Source organism: Eumetopias jubatus, unplaced genomic scaffold, assembly GCF_037043125.1.
Source record: "Eumetopias jubatus isolate StellerSeaLion01/CBP00866 unplaced genomic scaffold, mEumJub1_p1.0 scaffold_8, whole genome shotgun sequence".
Taxonomy (NCBI): Eukaryota; Metazoa; Chordata; class Mammalia; order Carnivora; family Otariidae; genus Eumetopias; species Eumetopias jubatus.
In genome coordinates, this window is record NW_028274814.1 from 122,549,075 (window position 1) to 122,568,968 (window position 19,894).

General features: G+C 38.6%; 2 protein-coding genes across 2 annotated transcripts in view; one reads left to right on the forward strand and one right to left on the reverse strand.

Annotated features, from left to right (window-relative positions):
- The window catches only part of CHPT1 (choline phosphotransferase 1), a 54,243-nt gene extending 40,088 nt beyond the window's left edge, over positions 1-14,155 (forward strand). The window contains exon 8 of the mRNA XM_088025303.1: positions 10,677-14,155. Coding sequence (XP_087881429.1) covers positions 10,677-10,820 — 144 coding nt within the window. The 3' untranslated portion in view covers positions 10,821-14,155. The remainder of the gene's footprint in view (positions 1-10,676) is intronic.
- Positions 14,156-15,660: 1,505 nt separating this feature from the next.
- GNPTAB (N-acetylglucosamine-1-phosphate transferase subunits alpha and beta) overlaps positions 15,661-19,894 on the reverse strand; it is a 72,204-nt gene continuing 67,970 nt past the window's right edge. The window contains exons 20-21 of the mRNA XM_028121638.2: positions 19,009-19,099; positions 15,661-17,027 (exon numbers count right to left, since the gene is read on the reverse strand). Of these exons, the coding sequence (XP_027977439.1) occupies positions 16,950-17,027; positions 19,009-19,099 (169 nt within the window). The 3' untranslated portion in view covers positions 15,661-16,949. The remainder of the gene's footprint in view (positions 17,028-19,008; positions 19,100-19,894) is intronic.

Sequence of the window (19,894 nt, forward strand, 5' to 3'; positions counted from 1 at the left end):
TGAACCCAGGACCCTGGGATCATGACCTGAGCAGAAGGCAGATGCTTAACGACTGAGCCATCCAGGCTCCCCAGTATAGTCAGATTTCTTATTTTTGCCATTCTAGCAGGTATAAAATGATACTGCTTTGGGGTCTGCAAATTTATATTTCTCCAATCATATGAGATTCATATGTTTTTCTAATGTTAACATTTGTCTAATGTTTTTCTAATGTTAAACCAAACCTACATTCCTGTGATAAACCCAAGTTGATCATGATATATTAGCTTTTTAAGCATGTTGCTATGTTTGGTTTATACAGCATTTTGTGTCCATTTTCATGACTGAGATTGGCTTGTAATTTTCTGCTTTTACCTAGTTTGGAATGAAGTCTATGTACATGACTTGCTCTGTGTTATCAAGTCTTTGTTCAAATGCTAGTATTCATATCAGTAGGCCTTTTCCACCCCTACTTTTAGATATTGTAAATGCAGACTCTGCACCTTACTTCTCTTTCCCTATTCCCCTTCCCTATATACCTTTCTCCTAGCACTTACCATTTTTTATTATAAATGTAATTTATTTACTTTATTGTCCCCCAAACCCCTTAGAATGTAAACTCTGAAGGGCAGACAGAATTCTATATAGTGTGAGGAACAGATCTAATTTCATCTTTTTCCAAATATCTATCCAATTATCCCAACATCATTTACTAAAACGTCAACCTTTGCCCCCCGCTTGATTTGAAATACTATCTTTATTATACACTAGATTTCCATAAGGAGTTGGGTTAACATCTGGATTTTGTTACATTCCACTGACCTATCATTCATGTACCAGTACCACACTGAATTATAGACACTTGTGAGTGTGTATATATATTTATTAAAGATTTACTTATTATAGAGAGAAAGTGCTAGTGCACAGAGTGGGAGGTGCAAGAGAGAGAGGGGGAGAGAGAGAGAGAATCTCAAGCAGACTCCCTGCTTAGTGGGGATCCCCATCCCCACTCGGGGCTCAAGCTCACCACGGTGAGATCACAACCTGAGCCAAAACCAAGATCGGAAGCTTAACCAACTGCACCACATAGGTGCCCCATGAGCATATTTTAATATTTGATAGGCCTGTTGCCCCTCATAGCTACTTTTTTCAGGGATTTCCTAGCTATTCTTGCATTTTAAAAAATATTTTATTTATTTGAGAGAGAGAGCGAGCGAGCATGGAGAGGCAGAGAGAGAGAGGGAGAAGCAGGCTCCCCGCTGAGCAGGGAGCCCAGTGCAGGACTCAATCCCAGGACCCTGCGAGCATGACCTGAGCTGGAGGCAGACACTTAACCGACTGAGCCACCCAGGCGCCCTTTTGCATTTTTAAAAACGTGACTTTTAGCATCATCTTGTGTCTAAGAAGAAAAACCTTGACTTTTTAAAAGTTTTTATTTAAATTCCAGTTAGTGTACATACAGTGTAATATTAGTTTCAGGTATACGATATAGTGATTCAACATTTCCATAAAACATCAGATGCTCATCACAGCAAGTGCACTCCTTAATCCCCATCACCTGTTTTACCGATCCCCGCCACCTGCCTCCCCTCTCGTAACCAGCAGTTTGTTCTCTATAGTTAAGAGTCTGTTTCTTGGTTTGCCTCCCTCTCTTTTTTTTTTCCCCTTTGCTCATTTGTTTTGAGTGAAATCATATGGTATTTTTCTTTATATGACTGACTTATTTTTCTTAGCATAATACTGTCTAGCTCCATCCATGTCATTGCAAATGGCAGGATTTCATTCTAAAAAGAATAAAAATGGCGGAATAATATATTCCATTCTATATATACCACATCTTCTTTATCCACTCATCAGTTGATGGACAGTTGGGCTGTTTCCATAATTTGGCTCTTGTATACAATGCTACTGTAAACATCAGGGTGCACATACCCCTTTGAATTAGTATTTTTTATTCTTTAGGTACATACCTTGTAGTGCAATTGCTGGATTGTGGGTAGTAGGTAGTTCGGTGTTAACTTTTGGGGCACCTCCATACTGTTTTCCAGAGTGTCTGCACAAGTTTGCATTCCCACCAACAGTGCAAGAGGTATCCCCTATCTCCACATCATTGCCAACATCTGCTGTTTCTTGTGTTGTTTATTTTAGCCATTCTCACAGGTGTGACATACCTCATTGTAGAGGTTTTGTTTTTTAAGATTTTATTTATTTGCGAAAGAGCGTGAGCTGGAGGGGGGATGACACAGATCTTCCAACCCATGAGCGTGGAATGTTTTTCTATTTCTTTGTGTTGTCTTCAATTTCTTTCATCAGTGTTTTATAGTTTTCAGAGTGTACAAGTCTTTCATCTCTTTGATTAGGTTTATTCCTAGGTATCTTACTGTTTTGATGCAATTGTAAATGGGACTGGTTCCTTAATTTCTCTTTCTGCTGCTTCATTATTGGTGTATAGAAGTGCAACAGATTCCTTTTTTTTTTTAAGATTTTTATTTATTTTGAGAGAGAGTGCATGCATGAGAGAGCACAAGCAGGGTTAGGGGCAGAGGAAGAGGGAGAGGGAGAAGCAGACTCGCGGTTGACCAGGGAACCTGATAGAGGGCTCAATCCCAGGACCCTGGGATCATGCCCTGAGCCACCCAGGTGCCACTGGAAATGCAACAGATTTCTGTATATTGATTTTGTATGCTACAACTTTACTAAATTCGTGTATCAGTTCTAGCAGTTTTTTGGTGGAGTCTCTCAGGTTTTTTATATAGAGTATCATGTCATTTACAGGTAGTGAGAGTTTTACTTCTTCCATGCTGATTTGGATGCCTTTTATTTCTTTTTGTTATCTGATTGCTATGGCTAGAACTTCTAGGATTGTGTTCAGTAACAGTGGTGAGAGTAGACATCCCTGTCCTGTTCCTAACCATAGAGGAAAACCTCTTAGTTTTTCCTTATTGAGGATATTAGCTGTGAGTGTTTCATATATGGCCCTTATTATGTTGTATCTTCCCTTTAAACTTACTTTTTTTAGGGTTTTTATCATGAATGGATGTTATACTTTGTCATATGCTTTTTTTGCATCTATTGACTGATCATATGGTTCTTATCCTTTTATTAATGGGGTGTATCACATTGATTTGTGAATATTGAACCACCCTTGCAACCCATGAATAAATCACACTTGATCAGTGGTGAGTGATTCTTTTAATGTATTGTTGGATTCAGTTTGCTAGTATTTTATTGAGAATTTTTGCATGTTCATCAGGGATTTGGCCTGTAGTTGTTTTTTTTTTTTTTAGTGGAGTCTGTATCTCGTTTTGGTATAGGGTAATGCTGGCCTCATAGAATGAATTTGGAAGTTTTCCTCCCTTTTCTTTCTTTTTTTTTAAAGATTTTATTTATTTATTTGACAGAGAGAGACACAGCGAGAGAGGGAACACAAGCAGGGGGAGTGGGAGAGGGAAAAGCAGGCTTCCCACGGAGAAGGGAGCCCGATACGGGGCTCCATACGAGGACTCTGGGATCATGACCTGAGCTGAAGGCAGACGCTTAATTAACGACTGAGCCACCCAGGCGCCCCCCCTTTTCTATTTTTTGAAATAGTTTGAGAAAAATTGGTATTTACCCTTCTTTAAATGTTTGGTAGAATTCACCTGTGAAGCCATCTGGCCCTGGGCTTTTGTTTATTTGGGAATTTTTTGATTGCTGATTCAATTTCTTTGCTTGTTATCGTTCTGTTCAAGTTTTCTGTTTCTTCCTGTTTCAGAAAAACCTTGACTTTTTATTGGGATCTCATTAAATTTATAAATTTACTTAGGAAAAGATGACATCTTAATGATGTTAAAATGTTCCAGCAAAGAGCAAGGGGTATCTTTCCACTAGTTCCAGTATGCTTTTGTATTTTATTTTTTTTTAATTAGAGCGCAAGAGCCAGCACGAGTAGGGGGAGGGGCTGGGGGAGAGGGAGAAGCGGACTCCCTGCTGAGCAGGGAGCCCGACTCAGGGCTTGATCCAGGACCTGGAGATCATGAACTGGGCCAAAGGCAGCCGCTTAACCGACTGAGCCACCAAGGCGCTCCTAAAATGCTTAACGACACGAAAGTGGGGCACCTGGGTGCTGCGAGCCTGTGGGTACAGCAGTGGCACAAGCTCTGTTGGAATTTTTCTTTTTTTTTTAAGATTTTATTTATTTGAGAGAGAGAGAATGAGAGAGAGAGAGCACGAGAGGGAAGAGAGTCAGAGGGAGAAGCAGACTCCCCGCTGAGCAGGGAGCCCGATGCGGGACTCGATCCCGGGACTCCAGGACCATGACCCGAGCCTAAGGCAGTCGCTCAACCAACTGAGCCACTTCTCTTAGAAAATTCATTGTATTCTCTGTTTCCTGGTAATGCTAAAGGCATGGGTTATGTATGATTTTATTTTCGCTTTTGCTATTTTATGGTTCTCAGAGAAGATGTGTGGAGAGATTCAGATTCAGGGGGGTCACCATTAACCTCCATATGCAGATTCTCCCCCAAGTCTTTCCTTGTTTTTTAAACATCACCAGAGGTGTATCTTTGCTATTAGACTTTTTTATTTACCGATCTTTTCTAGTAAATCTTAGTTTTCTCTTTCATTAATTTTTGCTATTATTTCCTTCTGTTCTCTTTTGTTTTTTCTGACTTTTTATGTTGGATCATTAACTTGTTTATTTTCAGTCTTTTTTTCTTTTCCAAGATACTCATTTCAGTTGATAAATTTCTATGTACCCTTTAACTGAATCCCACAAGTTTTGATATGCAATATTTTCATTACCATCAAGTTCTAAGTACTTTTAAATTTCCATTATGAGTTCTTCTTTGACTCCTGAGTTATTTAATGTTTTTAGACTTTCAAACAAATGTAGTTCTTCAATTTTATCTTTTTAATAAAAATATTCTAACTTGAGGGGCGCCTGGGTGGCTCAGTCGTTAAGCTTCTGGCCTTTGGCTCAGGTCATGATCCCAGGGTTCTGGGATTGAGCCCCACATCGGGTTCCCTGCTCCGCGGAAAGCCTGCTTCTCCCTCTCCCCGTCCCCCTGCTTGTGTTCCCTCTCTCGCTGTGTCTGTCAAAAAAAAAAAAAAAAATCTTTAAAATATTCTAACTCGATAACCTATAATCTGGATCATACCTGTGATATTAAATGTGTTACCACTTGCTTTATTTAGCACAAGGGCCATTTAAAAAATTATTCTCTGTGTGCTTGATAAGAATGGGTAAGCTCTAATTTGGAGGTGCTCAGTTCTAGATATGTCCATCTAATTAAGTTTACTAATTGTATCATTCATATCTTTTAAGACTTTGTTGATACCTTTGTCTCCTTGGCCTAGGAATAATTGAGGGGTTATTGGTTATGTGTTAAAGTCTTCTACTCTGATAGTGGATTTGTAAGTGTTCCCTTACAGTGCTATTAATTTTTGATTTTTGTATTTTGAAACTAGTTAGGTACATAAAAGTTTAGAATTTATTCATCTTTCTGTAAGTTGAAACTCTAATCATTATGTACTGCCCTTAATAATGCTTTTTGTTTTAAATTGTTTTTTCTTATATTCATAAAACTTCCCTGTGCTGCTTTTGTTTAGTATTTATCTAGTATATCTTTTCTAATGTTTACTTTTCAACTTCCTACATCCTTTTATATTTCATATGTATCCCATGGTGTATATCCAGTTTTGTTTTATGCTGTAATATTTGGGGGCATGAAGGCTGTTGGCTGGGGTGTTTCAGTTTTCCTCAAAGTGGGTTCTCCAGGAAGCTACTTCAAGCCCATCCACATCATGGTTTCTGGGTTCCAGCTGAAGTCAAAAGAGGAAGCCCCAAAGCACAATCATTTTCAAACCTCTGCATTTGTCCCATGTGCCAAAGTTATTCAAATGGCCGAGCCCATCTTCAGAGAGTGAAGAAATAAATTCTACCTCTTTTTTTTTAAGATTGTATTTATTTGAGAGAAAGAGAGGGAGAGAAAGCATGAGCAGGGGGAGGGGCAGAGGAAGAAGCAGGGAGCCCAATGTGGGACTTGATCCCAGGACCCCAGGATCATGACCTGACCAAAGGCTTAACAGACTGAGCCACCCACATGCCCCAGATGCTACCTCTTGATGGGCGGAGCAGCACAAGTCTACATACAGAGACAGGGGAATTATTGTAGCTGTCTCTGCAAATAAGTTATCACAAACCTCTTTTACATTTTTGCACCTCCCTGTATCTCGGGTACAGTGTGTGCAGTTATATTTGGTTAAGTCACTATGTGAAATGCAACCAAATGCAATTGTGAATGATAAAGAAGTACATAACTGAAATTTTTCTTACCCAGTTTGCATTAGCTAGGGTAGACTATTACTGCAACAAATAAAACCAAGCATGTATAATGACTTAAAAAAAAAGTTTATTTCTCCTATAACAGTACTGGGAAAGTAAAGAGGTCCTCAGGGAACTTTCAGTGTGCAGTCATTTAGGGACCTAGGCTGATGGAAACTCTGCCATCTTCAACTTAGGGGTTCCAAAGTTGCCAAAAAGTGGTCTCTGTCCCTGCCAGCTAGATAGGAAAAGAATATGGAGGAGCATCGGGTAGGAGGTTTAATGGGCTAGATCTGGAAGTGACACATATTATTTCTGCTCACATTTTATCACCTAGAAACTCAGTCACGTGTTGACACCTCTAACAGCAAGTACAATGTTATTCAAGGAGAAACTCATAAAAATGTTTTAAAACATGACGTGAAAATTTAGAACAAAATTAAATTAGGCTCTGCCACTTATTAACTGTGAGACCTTGGGTAAATTACTTGACCTCTCTAAGCCTCTGTTTCTTTCTTCACTAATATAAGGGGCATAATGGTATTTATCTCATAGAACTTTGGATTTTAAAAAGTGAAATAAGGCATAAAAACTCTTGGTAGGCACTCAATAGCATATAGCAAGTACTCAGTAAACCTGTTATCAACATTACTAATATTATAATGGGTATTTGTTGAGACACTGGTATACCATTTCCTGAATATCAAACATATGAATGCTACCAGTGCCAGACATATTAAATAATATATAATTTAAAATTTTGATAAAAATTAGAGTTTAAATATTTTATTAACAAATGCAAATTTAGCGATGGAAAATACGTTTTTTCAATTTTCAAACATAAGAGTTACTCAGAAGATATAAAATGTCACAAGGCATTTCTCAAAAAAGATCTAAGAAGTCCACCGCTATTTAATCAAAAGGAAGACTGCTTGCATAGACTAGTTTAGAAGGACCCTGTGGTAGTCACTGATCTCACAGTCTTGAGGCCAGTCTCTCACATGTTGTCCCATCCAATTCTGCCTGTAATAGGCAAATGATATGATTTTATTAAGTTTAGTGAGGTGACACACTTTGCACATCAAACAGAACAACTTCGTAGACATCCCTTTAACCAGGGAGCTTTTTCCTTCCAAGTGCCCTTAAGAGAGCCTCATGGCAGGTGCCAGTTCTCTCCCACTACCTCTCTTGCTTGCTTCCCTAATACACCTCTTCCCTATTTTTCCATTTTCCTGTTTTCCTGGATCTTCCCCTTTAGGTCACTCTATTACTTTCTTTTGTAAACAACATAACTTTCTCATGCTTCTGTTGTATCCACCCTATAATTCCACTCACCAAAACAAAGGAGCTTCCTTAGAAGGTTTGAAAGGGACAAGATTATACATAACTAGTTGATATTTTTGCAATCACAGGGGGAAAAAAAAACTTAGTTATTTTTTTTTTTTTGGTAGATGTCCAAGTATCTTTAATATCTCCTTCTTGGTCTCCCCTGTTCATTTACTGAATACAGTGGCATTTGGCAGTCTTCTCACCCCAACTCTTGCCCACATCTTTTGACCTCTCAGTTTCTTAAGGTCCTCATCTAAAATGACCTGGCCCTGCACTTCATTTAAAGTTCCCCAGCTCTTACGGCCACACCTGAAGCTGCTCCACCTTCACAATTCCCCTGTCCGATATCCTACACTCAAACCAATACGTCCCACCTTTCCAGGTCACTTAGTCTCATCTGTTCACAATATAACTACATGCCAGTCTCATCCAGACTTTCAATCCATTACCATTTTACTTTTCCTTTCTCCATGGGCCCCCCTCTTGTCTTTGATTCAAATTCCATCATTTCAGTCTCATGCAAATAACAACCTGTACTTTCACTGCATTTGTCTGGCAAAATGTTATTTCTGCAAACACTCAACTATCTTCCTCTGTGCTACCTACCGTCATTCTGGTGCCTCTGGAGAAAACTACCCAAAGGAACAAATTTGTAGCACTTTTTTTTTTTTTTTTAAAGATTTTATTTATTTGACAGAGACACAGCGAGAGAAGGAACACAAGCCGGGGGAGTGGGAAAGGGAGAAGCAGGCTTCCCGTGGAGCAGGGAGCCCAATGTGGGGCTCCATCCCAGGACCCTGGGATCATGACCTGAGCCGAAGGCAGACGCTCAACGACTGAGCCACCCTGGTGCCCCTGTAGCACTTTTATTTATGAGTTCCAGCCTCAGTTGGGCCCTCAACTTTGCCCTAAATTCTTCTATTTCCCTATGGCAACTCATTGTCCCCAGCCTTTTCTACTCTATTCAGCCTTGAACAGTAATGAACAGTAACACTTCCCCTTCACACTTAGTATTTAACAGTCCTATTTTTTTTTCCCTGAGGGAGTAGTTCACACTGTAACCCCCAAAACTTCTGCCATCAGAGCTATAGCCTACCTGGATCTGAGTCCATTCTTTCCTCCTCTTAGACTAGATGTTCCTCCTCCTGTGTTCTGAGTTCCACAGGCTCTTGTCTTCTAAGAATCTTATATTATTCATTCTTTCTCTCCCTTTCTCTGCTCTATCCCTCCCATTAACATTTACAAATATTCTAATATCTCACAACTTAAAAAATTCCTGGGCCTTAATTCCAAACAGTCACTCCCCTATGTCTTCCTCTTAGCCATCAAAATTCTAGAAAGAATTATCTAAGGCTATTGCCTCAAATTCCTTTCCTTCCATATACCCTTTAAACCACCCTAAACCACCTTTGGTCCTTTCTACTTTAAAATGGTGCTCCCTCTAAAGTGACCAGTGACCTCCATGTTGCTAAATCAAATGCATGTTCTCTGGTTCTTATCTAAGTCAAAACAACATAAAATTTTTTTCCCCTCCCTCATTCTGTCATCATCTGGCTTCTATAGCTATACATTCTCTTGCTATCCTCTTATTCTGGCAGCTTCTCAGTATCTTTGTTAACTCTTCCTTCTTCAATGGACCATCAGATGTTGGAGTTTCCCAGGACTTGGTTTTACTTAGTTCTCAGTTTGTATTCTTTCTCTAAATGTTTTCATATATACACAGCTTCAAATACAAAAGTTTCTCTAAGTGTGGTTCATGGGCCAGCCTGTGTCAGGATCACTAGCAGAAGATGAAGTGGGGAAATGTGGTGGTTGAGGAAAGAGGTGTTAAAATGCAGATTCCTAGGCCCCATGTTAGGCCTACCAAATTAACTCTTTGGGTGAGGACTGGGAATCTGCATTTTAATTTATTAAACAGAAGCTTATTTCTCTCTCCTTTTTTTAAGATTTTATTTGTCAGAGAGAGAGAAAAAGAGCACAAGCAGAGGGAGCGGCAGACAGAGCAGGCAGAGGGAGAACAGGCTTCCTGCTGAGCAAGGAGCCTGATGCAGGACTCAATCCCAGAAACCTGGGATCATGACCTGAGCCAAAGGCCCAACTGACTGAGCCACCCAGGCATCCCGGGAATCTGCATTTTATTTAATTTTTTTTTTAAGATTTTATTTATTTGACAGACAGAGACACAGCGAGAGAGGGAACACAAGCAGGGGGAGTGGGAGAGGGAGAAGCAGGCTTCCCGCGGAGCAGGGAGCCTGATGCAATGCTTGATCCCAGAACCCCGGGATCATGACCTGAGCCAAAGGCAGACACTTAACGACTGAGCCACCCAGGTGCCCCAGGAATCTGCATTTTAAATAATTCTCCACATCATGCTCATACTGACTAAAGTTTGGAACCCCTGACTTGATTTGCTACATTAACAAGAACAGCTCAACATCTCCATCTGGTGACATACTAACACCAATGCCTTATTTTCTCAAATGTTAGGAAACTTAAAACTGTGAAAACCACAAAGGAAATAAGAAAGAAAGATATCTGCCCCATGAATAATCAAGATTAGATTATGTCATCTTTTGGCTTTTCTAGCTCCAAATGAGAACTTATCTTTATTTATAAGTTTCAAATTTTAATCCTTATCCAACTAAATAAAAACACAAGAATTGAAATGACTATTTCATCACACGGAGTCTCTTAAAATGGAACCAAAGACATCTTATGGATTTTCAAAGTTAGCTTTCCCTTGGTTAGCTAATAAAACTTTCTACTTTCCGCTAAAAATTTAATATAGGTCATTATAATTTTACCTAAAATTTATTGTTAAATTGTTATCTTAAATAAATATTCATTGTAAAACAATTTGTAGAAGATAAATAATTTATGAAAGAAATGAAATTCACTCATAATCTCACTACCAAGAGATAATACAGTTAAATTTGGGGTATTTCATTTTTTCTATGCATGAATCAGTTTCCACTGGATAATTTGAAAATATTTTTTGACTTTGTACTTGCCTTAATTTGCTACCAGCTCTGTAATTCTTTTCCTTTTTTTTTTTTTTTTTAAGAGCAAGAGCAGTAGGGTATGTGCTATGGTGAGCGCTGTGAATTGTGCAAGACTGTTGAATCACAGATCTGAACTTCTGAAACAAATAATGCAACATATGTTAAGAAAAAAGAAAAAGAGGAAGATAGCAGGAGGGGAAGAATGAAGCGGAGTAAGTCAGAGAGGGAGAGGAACCATGAGAGAAGATGAACTCTGAAAAACAAACTGAGGGTTCTAGAGGGGAGGGGGGTGGGGGGATGGGTTAGCCCGGTGATGGGTATTAGGGCACGTTCTGCGTGGAGCACTGGGTGTTACGCACAAACAACGAATCATGGAACACTACATCAAGAATTAATGATGTAATGTATGGTGATTAACATAACAATAAAAAATTAAAAAAAAAAAAAGCAAGAGCAGGTGGGGGGAGGGGGATGTGCCGGAGAGGACAGAGGGAGAGGGAGAGAGGAGTCTTAAGCAGACTCTATGCCCAAGATGGACTCCAACGCAGGGCTTGATCTCATGACCCTGAGATCATGACCTGAGTCAAAATCAAGAGTCAGATGCTTAACCCAGTCAGCTACCCAGGTGCCCCAATTTTTTTCCTATTTTTAATCCTATGTTTTACTACTTGTATCTAAAGTTTAGCAAACAAAGGCCTCAGTGTTTTATTGACTTTGATCACACTTTGATTGCTTAAAGTCTCAGATAAAATTGGTATATAATATTAGTTTCAGATGTATAACATAATTTGATATTTACATATACTACAAGGTGATCAACACAATAAGTCTAGTTACTGTCACCATATAATTGAGTCCCTTCACCTTTTTCACACACCCAAACCACTTCCCTCTGATAACCACCAGTCTGTTCCCTGTACCTATGAGGGCTTTTTTTTCCACATTCAACATATAAGTAACATCATATGGTATTTGTCTTTCTCTGACTTAATCTCACTTAGCCTAATACTCGTAAAGTTCATCCATGCTCTCACAAATGCCAAGATTTCCTTCTTTTTATGGCTGAGTAGTATTCTATTGTATAAATATATGATCAAGTCCCCGCATCGGGCTCCCTGCTCTGCGGGAAGCCTGCTTCTCCCTCTCCCACTCCCCCTGCTTGTGTTCCTGCTCTCGCTGTGTCTCTCTCTGTCAAATAAATAAAATCTTTAAAAAATAAATAAATAAATAAATAAATATACCACATAATCAAAACAGTATGGAGGTTCCTCAAAAAGTTAAAAATAGAAATACCCTATGACCCAGCAGTTGCACTAAGTATTTACCCAAAGGATACAAAAATACAGATTTGAAGGAATACATGCACCCCAATGTTTAAAGCAGCATTATCAACAATAGCCAAACTATGGAAAGAGCCCGTGTCCACTGACTGATAAATGGATAAATGTGTGTGTGTGTGTACATATATAATGGAATTTTATTTAGCCATCAAAAAGAATGAAATCTTGCCATTTCCAACAACATGGATAGAACTAGAGTGTATTATGCTAAGCAAAATAAGTCAGAGAAAGACAAATACCATATGATTTCTCTCATGTGGAATCTAAGAAACAAAACAGATGAACATAGGGGAAGGGAAGGAAAAATAAGATGAAAACAGAGAGGAAGGCAAACTGTAAGAGTTGCTTACCTATAAAGAACAAACAGGGTTGCTGAAGAGGCGGTGGGTGGGAGGATGGGCTAAATGGGTGATGGGCATTCAGGAGGGCACTGGTGATGAGCACTGGGTGTTACATGTAAGTGATGAATCACCAAATTCTACTCCTGAAACCAACATACTATATGTTAACTAACTTGAATTTAAATAAAAACTTGGAAGAAAATAAATAATTACAAAACATATGTATATATACCACATCATCTTTATCCATCCATCCATCAGTGGACAGTTAGGTTTCCATATCTTGGCTATTATAAATAATGCTGGAATGAACTCAGTGCTAATTCTTAGAAGACCACATTAATACTCCTCCATATTTGCCCATTTACTCTAAGTAACTGGATTTCTGACATAATGTCCTCTCATTTTCTTTAATAACCAGTGGTGTAGAATCTTGTCAAAGTCACTTGAAAGCCTAAATATTACATTCCTTGTTTCCTTATTCATTGTTTCAAAGAACTAAGGTGATACAGTTAGTCTCTTAGAAAACTTCCTGGTAGATGAAATATAATGATGGACTCCTACCTTGAGGTATGAGTAGGAGTTTAATGGATAGGTAAGCAAGAAAAAGACAGGTCAACCAATAAGAATAGCATCTGCAAGGATACAGAGGGATAAAAGTGTATATAACATGTTTGGGAAAATTCAATGTGGCTGGCACAGTGTGTGGCCATGGGTGAGGCAGGGGAGGAAAAGCAGAAGGAAGATTAGAGAGACAACTTGGGACCAACTGTGAACCATAATAACCATAATTGTGAACCATTTATGGAGCACTTACTATGTGACAGGTACTGTAGTGATACTTTGCAAACATTTCTTTGAATCTTTTCAATAATGAAAAATTTGTAAGATTCACTGTATTCTAATCAACAAATTTGATTTTTCTAATTTTTTTCAAGTATGGCAGCTTGCCTTCAACTTAAGTATTTAACCCAGGAACTTGGTCTTTCACATTAACCCAAACTTTATTCTGTGAAGCTAGTGTTTTTGTCAGGCCAGCACCCCTCCCCTCCTCCATTTGGTAAACGTCTCCATCTCCGTGGCTATAGAAGTGGGCACAAATCATATTAACTCATCTCCACCAGGGTTTTCTATATTGGAGCCAGAGAAGAAGCTTCCTGTCTCTCTGAGAGATGTGAGCCAGGAACTGCCACAACCCCACTGTGGGAAGTAAAGCTGACATACGGAGGCCGGGATGGGCTGTGTTGAGCAACAGTCTTGGCAGGGTATGTCTCTTCCACCCTTTATTGTTTTTTTGTCCCTTGCAATCCAAGTGTGTCTTAGTGGCTAAGAGTTAATTTTGGAGACACACAAAAGCTGGCATTGCCACTTAAATAGTTATAGACCTTGGGCAAGCCGCTTAAACTAGTTAGGCCCCAGTGGTAAAATGGGAATATGGTGAGGATGAAATGGAATTATGAGCATAAGTCATTTAGCACACACAATGTGTTCACTAAGATGTAGCTGTTATTAGGGCAAGTGGAAGAAGGAGCACTGCAGTTAGACTGACAAGAAGCCCGTTCACCTCCCCTTAACTGGAACTTTGTACTCCTATCTCCATGAAATTGGGATTTACTTTAAAATACATCAACAAAGAGAAAGAATAGAACAAACAAATGTGCCAAAATCTTGATAACTGTTGAACAGATCGAAGTCATTGTGCTAGACTCTACTTTAAATTTTTTATAATCTTTTTTGAAGAAAGGTTCATTGAGATTATCATGGAATTTCTCTTTTCGGTCCTGCTGATAAAAACTGCATTGATTTTCAAATATTGGGTCAACCTTGCATTCCTGGAGTAAACTCAGTTTGATCAAGAAAGAGTTGTTTCTTTGAAGGATATTGGAATGTGGCTTGTTAGTTTTCATATGGGATTCTTGAGATAGATGGCCTCTCTTTTCCTCTCTTACGGTAATTGTGCCAGCCTTTGGTGTGGGGCTGTGTTCACCTCAATGGATGAGTTAGATGGTGTGTTCCTTTGTTTTCTACTCTCTGGAGGAATTTTTGTGGGATTGGTGCTGTTTCTTCCTTAAGTGATTTGACCTCAGTTATAGTTACACTTTCCTTTTAAATCCTTGAGCTGTTATTCATTAGACTTTGTATACTTTTTTGAATATGTAGAAATAATTTTAAAAATACTTTCAAAGAAATAAAGTAGGCAAAAAACCACTTTTTTAAAAAAATGAGAATATGTGCAACTTTCTAAGCTAAGGGCAATGTAATCATTTCATCCTAATGACAACACTAAAAACCTCACCCCTGGTCTGGATAGCAATCCTTTACATACAAACTTTTATCACTACCATCATCACCACTGACATTACCAGGCAGGAGTAATTTCCCAGGCACTGTGCTAGATGTATTACATACGTCCTTTCCTTTAATCATCACTATAAGCCTATTAGGTAGACACCAGTTATTGCCTCCCACATTTTAGGAGAAAGGCAAATTGTAGCAAACAATGTCCAGGATCTTGGACTCAAACCCCCGAAGTCTGACTTCAGAGAGTATGCTTTTCTCCCGCTTCTGCCTGTATGTCATGGAGAGGCAGCACGGTCTGGTGGGGATGGGAAGAGACATAATCAGGGCTCCAACCTACCTCTGCCTCTAACTGGCTGTGAGACCTCAGACAAATCACATAATCTTCCTGGCCCTGGTGTCCTTGATGATAAAATGCAGGGTGTAGTCCAGGGAGTTATTTTGAAACTCTGCCTGTCAGGCCTGGGAGTTTGGAGGCATCACTGGCGTCAAGCAGGACAAGGAGCTTTCCTTCTTCTGTGTTACATACTGGCCTTTGATAGGATTTCATTTGAACTAATGATTCTGAGGCTTTAAAAATTTTGAAACCATCTGACTACTCATCAACTTCTGAGATTCTTCTGTTCCAATGATTCTACAGAATCACTACAGAATCATTTAGAGAAACGATTCTATGGATATTCTATGATTCTATTTTCCATCCTATTACCTATTAAGCTCTAAATTAGATATGGACTATATTCATCTAACCATAGAAATGTCCAGCACACCCAAATGTTAATTTCTCTATAACTTTTCTATAATAAATTCTTCACATTTAGAATGATACCCAGAAACCTCAACTTTTACCATATGATAAATCCCATTTAGAACTTATTTTCCCCCTATAACATGACATTCGCCAGTATGTTATAGTACTACTCTCTCCTTACATTACTTTCCATTTATGTTCAGTTGTGTTCAGCACAGACGCTGCTACACTGTACAAACCCTCAAGTGATTGTGGAATCTGGATAACAATAAACTCATTCCTTAAAGATTTAAAAATCAAAGCATCAGACAAAATGTAAGTTTTTATGAGACTTCACATTTTGAAATACATAACACTTATAGCACAAACACAGTATTTACACTACAAGTTCTTTTTACAAAATATGTGTTGAAAGAATACTGTTGAGATCATGATCTTAAAATACCTGTTAGAGTTCAAAAAGGACTTATGGAATATAATCTCCAGAAATTCACTATAATGATATAAATAAAACACAGCTGAACATCAGGGCTTACTCGTACATAAAAATACGAATTCTCTATCCCAGTGGTCAGCAAACAATGGCCTGTAGGCCAAATCCAGGTGGTGGCCTGTTTTTGTACAGCTGCAAGCTAAACATGGTTTTTGACAGTTTTAAAGGTTAAAAAAAAAAAAAAACACTAAAACTGAACAATAAGGAATATGCAACAGAGACACATGTGGCCTGCAAATATTTACTATGTGGCTTTTTACAGAAAGTTTGCTGACCCCTGCATTATATGAAAGCAGTTGAAAGAGCTAGCTACTAGAATATACTGAGTATTAAAAAAAGACACCACTGTAATGTGCCAGTACCATCAGAACTACTCATTTCTAAAATGAGGCACTTCTGTTTGAGTATGTACATTTCCAAAACATAATTACATCTGGAAGGTAGCTCTGCTACTTAACTCTAGCCCTTTGTAATTAGGCCTCTGCATGAAATCACATTCTTAGGGGCTGAAGTAAACAAGCACAAAGTACTTCAGATGTCAGTCATTGATCTCATCAGTAGTTTGACCACTTATGGTCTTAAATGTTAATAAAAACCATAATTTAGGTATTGCCAATAGAAGGTGAATACTGTTGCATTATTTAAATAACATCTATAAAAACGTGTTTTGATATCCCAATTCATTATTTTCAGAAGTAAGGGTAACTAGATAACTTAGTAGCTACTTATTTTAAAAATGGGAAATGGAAAAAACAAAAACAATGGCTCCCAAGCTGGCCTAGGCTTTTTATGTGAAAGTTGGCAATGGTTGCTATGGGAACTTGGGAGCTCTCTCTTGTCAGATTTTTCATTAAAAGAATGATGGGTCCATGAGCAAATGCTTTAAAAGTAAAACCAGGTCAGAGCTACTCAACACACAAGTTTTCTGTGTCTTGGTTAAACAATTCCTGGTCAGTAGGCTATATTCATACCACAAAACAAGTATTGTACTGGATGCTTTTCCTTCTTCAGGCCAGGCTGGCTAAGCATCACATCATGAAGACATCTCTATGATGCCGAGTTTCAAAATGCTCAGTGAATGCTGAGGTAGATGATTTTCAAATGAAGATCTTCTATACCCTGATTCGATCGGGACTAGCTTCTTTCTGTATCCTCCTCCTGGGAAATATCTTCCGCTTAAGTGCAATTAACTAGATAATGAAAGAAAAAAAAATTTTAATTCTCCACGTTAACAAACTTTAGAGTCCTATGACCTTAATCATTTCCATAGTCTTCTACATTAAAAAAAAACAAAAACAAAAAAAAACAGAACAAACAAGTCTCCATCATTCCTCCCCAGAATAAAACCAACCACTACTTTTGTTATAGGGTCAATATGCCTAGATATGTGCCCACAATATATTTAAACCCACAAGGATTAAAATGATTTTGGCCTATGCTTCACTTTTTTAAAGACCTATAACTACAGATTTTTACACAGTGATTACCAAGCATATTTATTTTCAAAATACCTATTTGTCAAGTCTTTCTTTTGAAGGAAACTGGCTCTATTTAGCTATTAAAACACTGCCCTCAATTTGAAAATGGCTACATATGTAAGACAACTTTAAAAACAAAAACCCATATTAACATCCTATCACCACTTCTACCCTATCTTTAAACATAGCAATAATCTTTTGAAAATACAGGTAATACCTAATTTATGAAATGGGTTGTCATGCAAAAAGTTACTTTATAATTACTAGCTTAGAACTTGGACAAACACTTCTTTCTCAAAGAAATGGTTTATCCATGACACATCTGAAGTAGGAAACCTGCCTGCCATTATAATAAAGCATCAATGAGAAAAACAAATGTGTTCTTTATGGTTTCAGTTTGGGATCATACTGTCTACTCCATCTCAGGGTGGAAGCAGGGCTTTGCCCAAGTACACGCCACCATGGTTTGAGTCATGAGCTGGGACTCTGGGGCACAGGAAGAGGCAGTGTTGGCTGGTTTGTTGCAAGCATGGTAGAGGTTAAGGAATTTGATTCAAGTAGGTAAAGAGCAACGGGACAGAGAGAAGAGAGGATTTATTCTTCCCTTCTTTTCTCCTTCCTTGCCTCTCTGGTTCCCTGTTCTCTACTGGTGTAAATGACACAGATAAAAGACTGGCCCCCCTGTTCCTTCCCACTGCCGCTTGCTGCTCCCTTCAGCCAGCGTGCCTTTTCTCCCCATTGCAGGCCGGCACACTGCTGACTCCTAGTTCCTCAGTGGACCTCTGTTCTAGAGCAGGGGCAGTTTTACCAGCCAAGAATAATGGCAATAAGAAGACTGATATTTGCTGGGAAATGGATGAAGATTAAATTGCAGTCCTGCTTGCCTTCCATTATGGCAGGAAGCCCAGGCACTGTTTATTCTAAAGTTCTCAATACTTCAGCCTCTTCCTCCTTCTCAGTTTAAGTAAACTCAGTGCAAGTTTCCCATAATTGACAGGTAAAAAGGCTCCACTCGAAAGTCACCTCAAATGGAGGCTGAGGTGAGGTTTGCTTGCCCCAGTAAGTCAGGTCAGCCCAGACAGCACCGTTCCCTTTCTCTTCAGACCATTTCATGCCTACACCAAATAAGAATTCTCTGATCCTTTTCTTTCTACCTCACAAACCTCCCTTCTACTTCTGGGACTTTATCTGAAGGAGGCTGTGTGTATGTGCCTGCATGGAGAGAAATTCCTGCAATTCAAAGGAAAGGTAATTGGGAGAAATGTGAGCACAATGGGCACTGTCCACAGAAGAGTAGGAGGTCTGAAGATAAGCCACTGCGGTCACTTTTAGAAAGGTTACAAGAAAAGAAAAATTGAAAATCCATACAAAATCAGTATCACATGAGGATTCTAGGTGGGTTTTTTGGTTAGAAATACTTAAAGAGATTTTCAGTTTTAGCTTGACATCTACAGTTTAATCTACTGAGTTCCAGGTAAAAAGAATACTGGTAGTACATCTAGAAGATAAATGAATAAAAGACTATTATGTTTGCTGCCTGAACATTATGAAATATGTTTGACATATCGACACCTGAGTTAGAAGTCAAAAGAAGAAATTAAAATTTTCTGGTGAATTTATATCACTTTCTAAAGAATCAGATACTCTTATACTAAAAAATGTTTGATCCCCACATAAAATATTTAAGACTTACCTGTTCAGCAAAAAATGAGAATATAGTAAACATAATCAATGTTGCCAGTACACAGTGAGTCCAAAACTTCAATTTGTCTCGATATGCTCTCCTGTTCAGAGAAAGAAGAAAGCAAATATGTAAAAAGTTCTGTGCATAGTTCTACTATATTAGAATTATTTATATACTAGTTTAGCAAAAAGTCGTGAAACACAAAAACATTGTCTGGAGGCAATTTGAAAATGTTCATACAATGTACATTTCCAACATGAGATTGGATTTTTCATTATGTCATAGTAAATATTATATTTGAATGGTAAAAGTTACCCAGGCAAGGAGAGGACTTCAAAAGAAAATTACTTTTAGCATTTAAACAAAAGTACACTTTCATTCATATCCATTTCTTCAGTCACTTAATCAACACTTTCTGTGGATACAGACGATGAGCAAGAAGTTCTTGCCCCAGGGGCGCCTGGGTGGCTCAGTCATTAAGCGTCTGCCTTCGGCTCCGGTCATGATCCCAGAGTCCTGGGATCAAGCCCCGCATCGTGCTCCCTGCTCAAACGGAAGCCTGCTTCTCCCCCTACCGCTCCCCCCTGCTTGTGTTCCCTCTCTCACCATGTCTCTGTCAAATAAATAAATAAAATCTTTAAAAAAAAAAAAAAAAGTTCTTGCTCTAAACTGTATAAGCCTAGGAAGTCAATGACATGCAGATGACTAGCCATCACACAAGACAGACCAAAAAATGTACTATCAAAAAAGCAAAGTCTTGTGGAAAAACAGAGAAATGAGGAAAGCACCTGAGATTTGGTAACATTTAAGCCTTGAAGCGGGATGGGGGACCTTAAATGAAAGAATTTAGCTGAGTAAGGCAGTGAGCATCAGCAAAGAGTCAGAGGAACAAGCT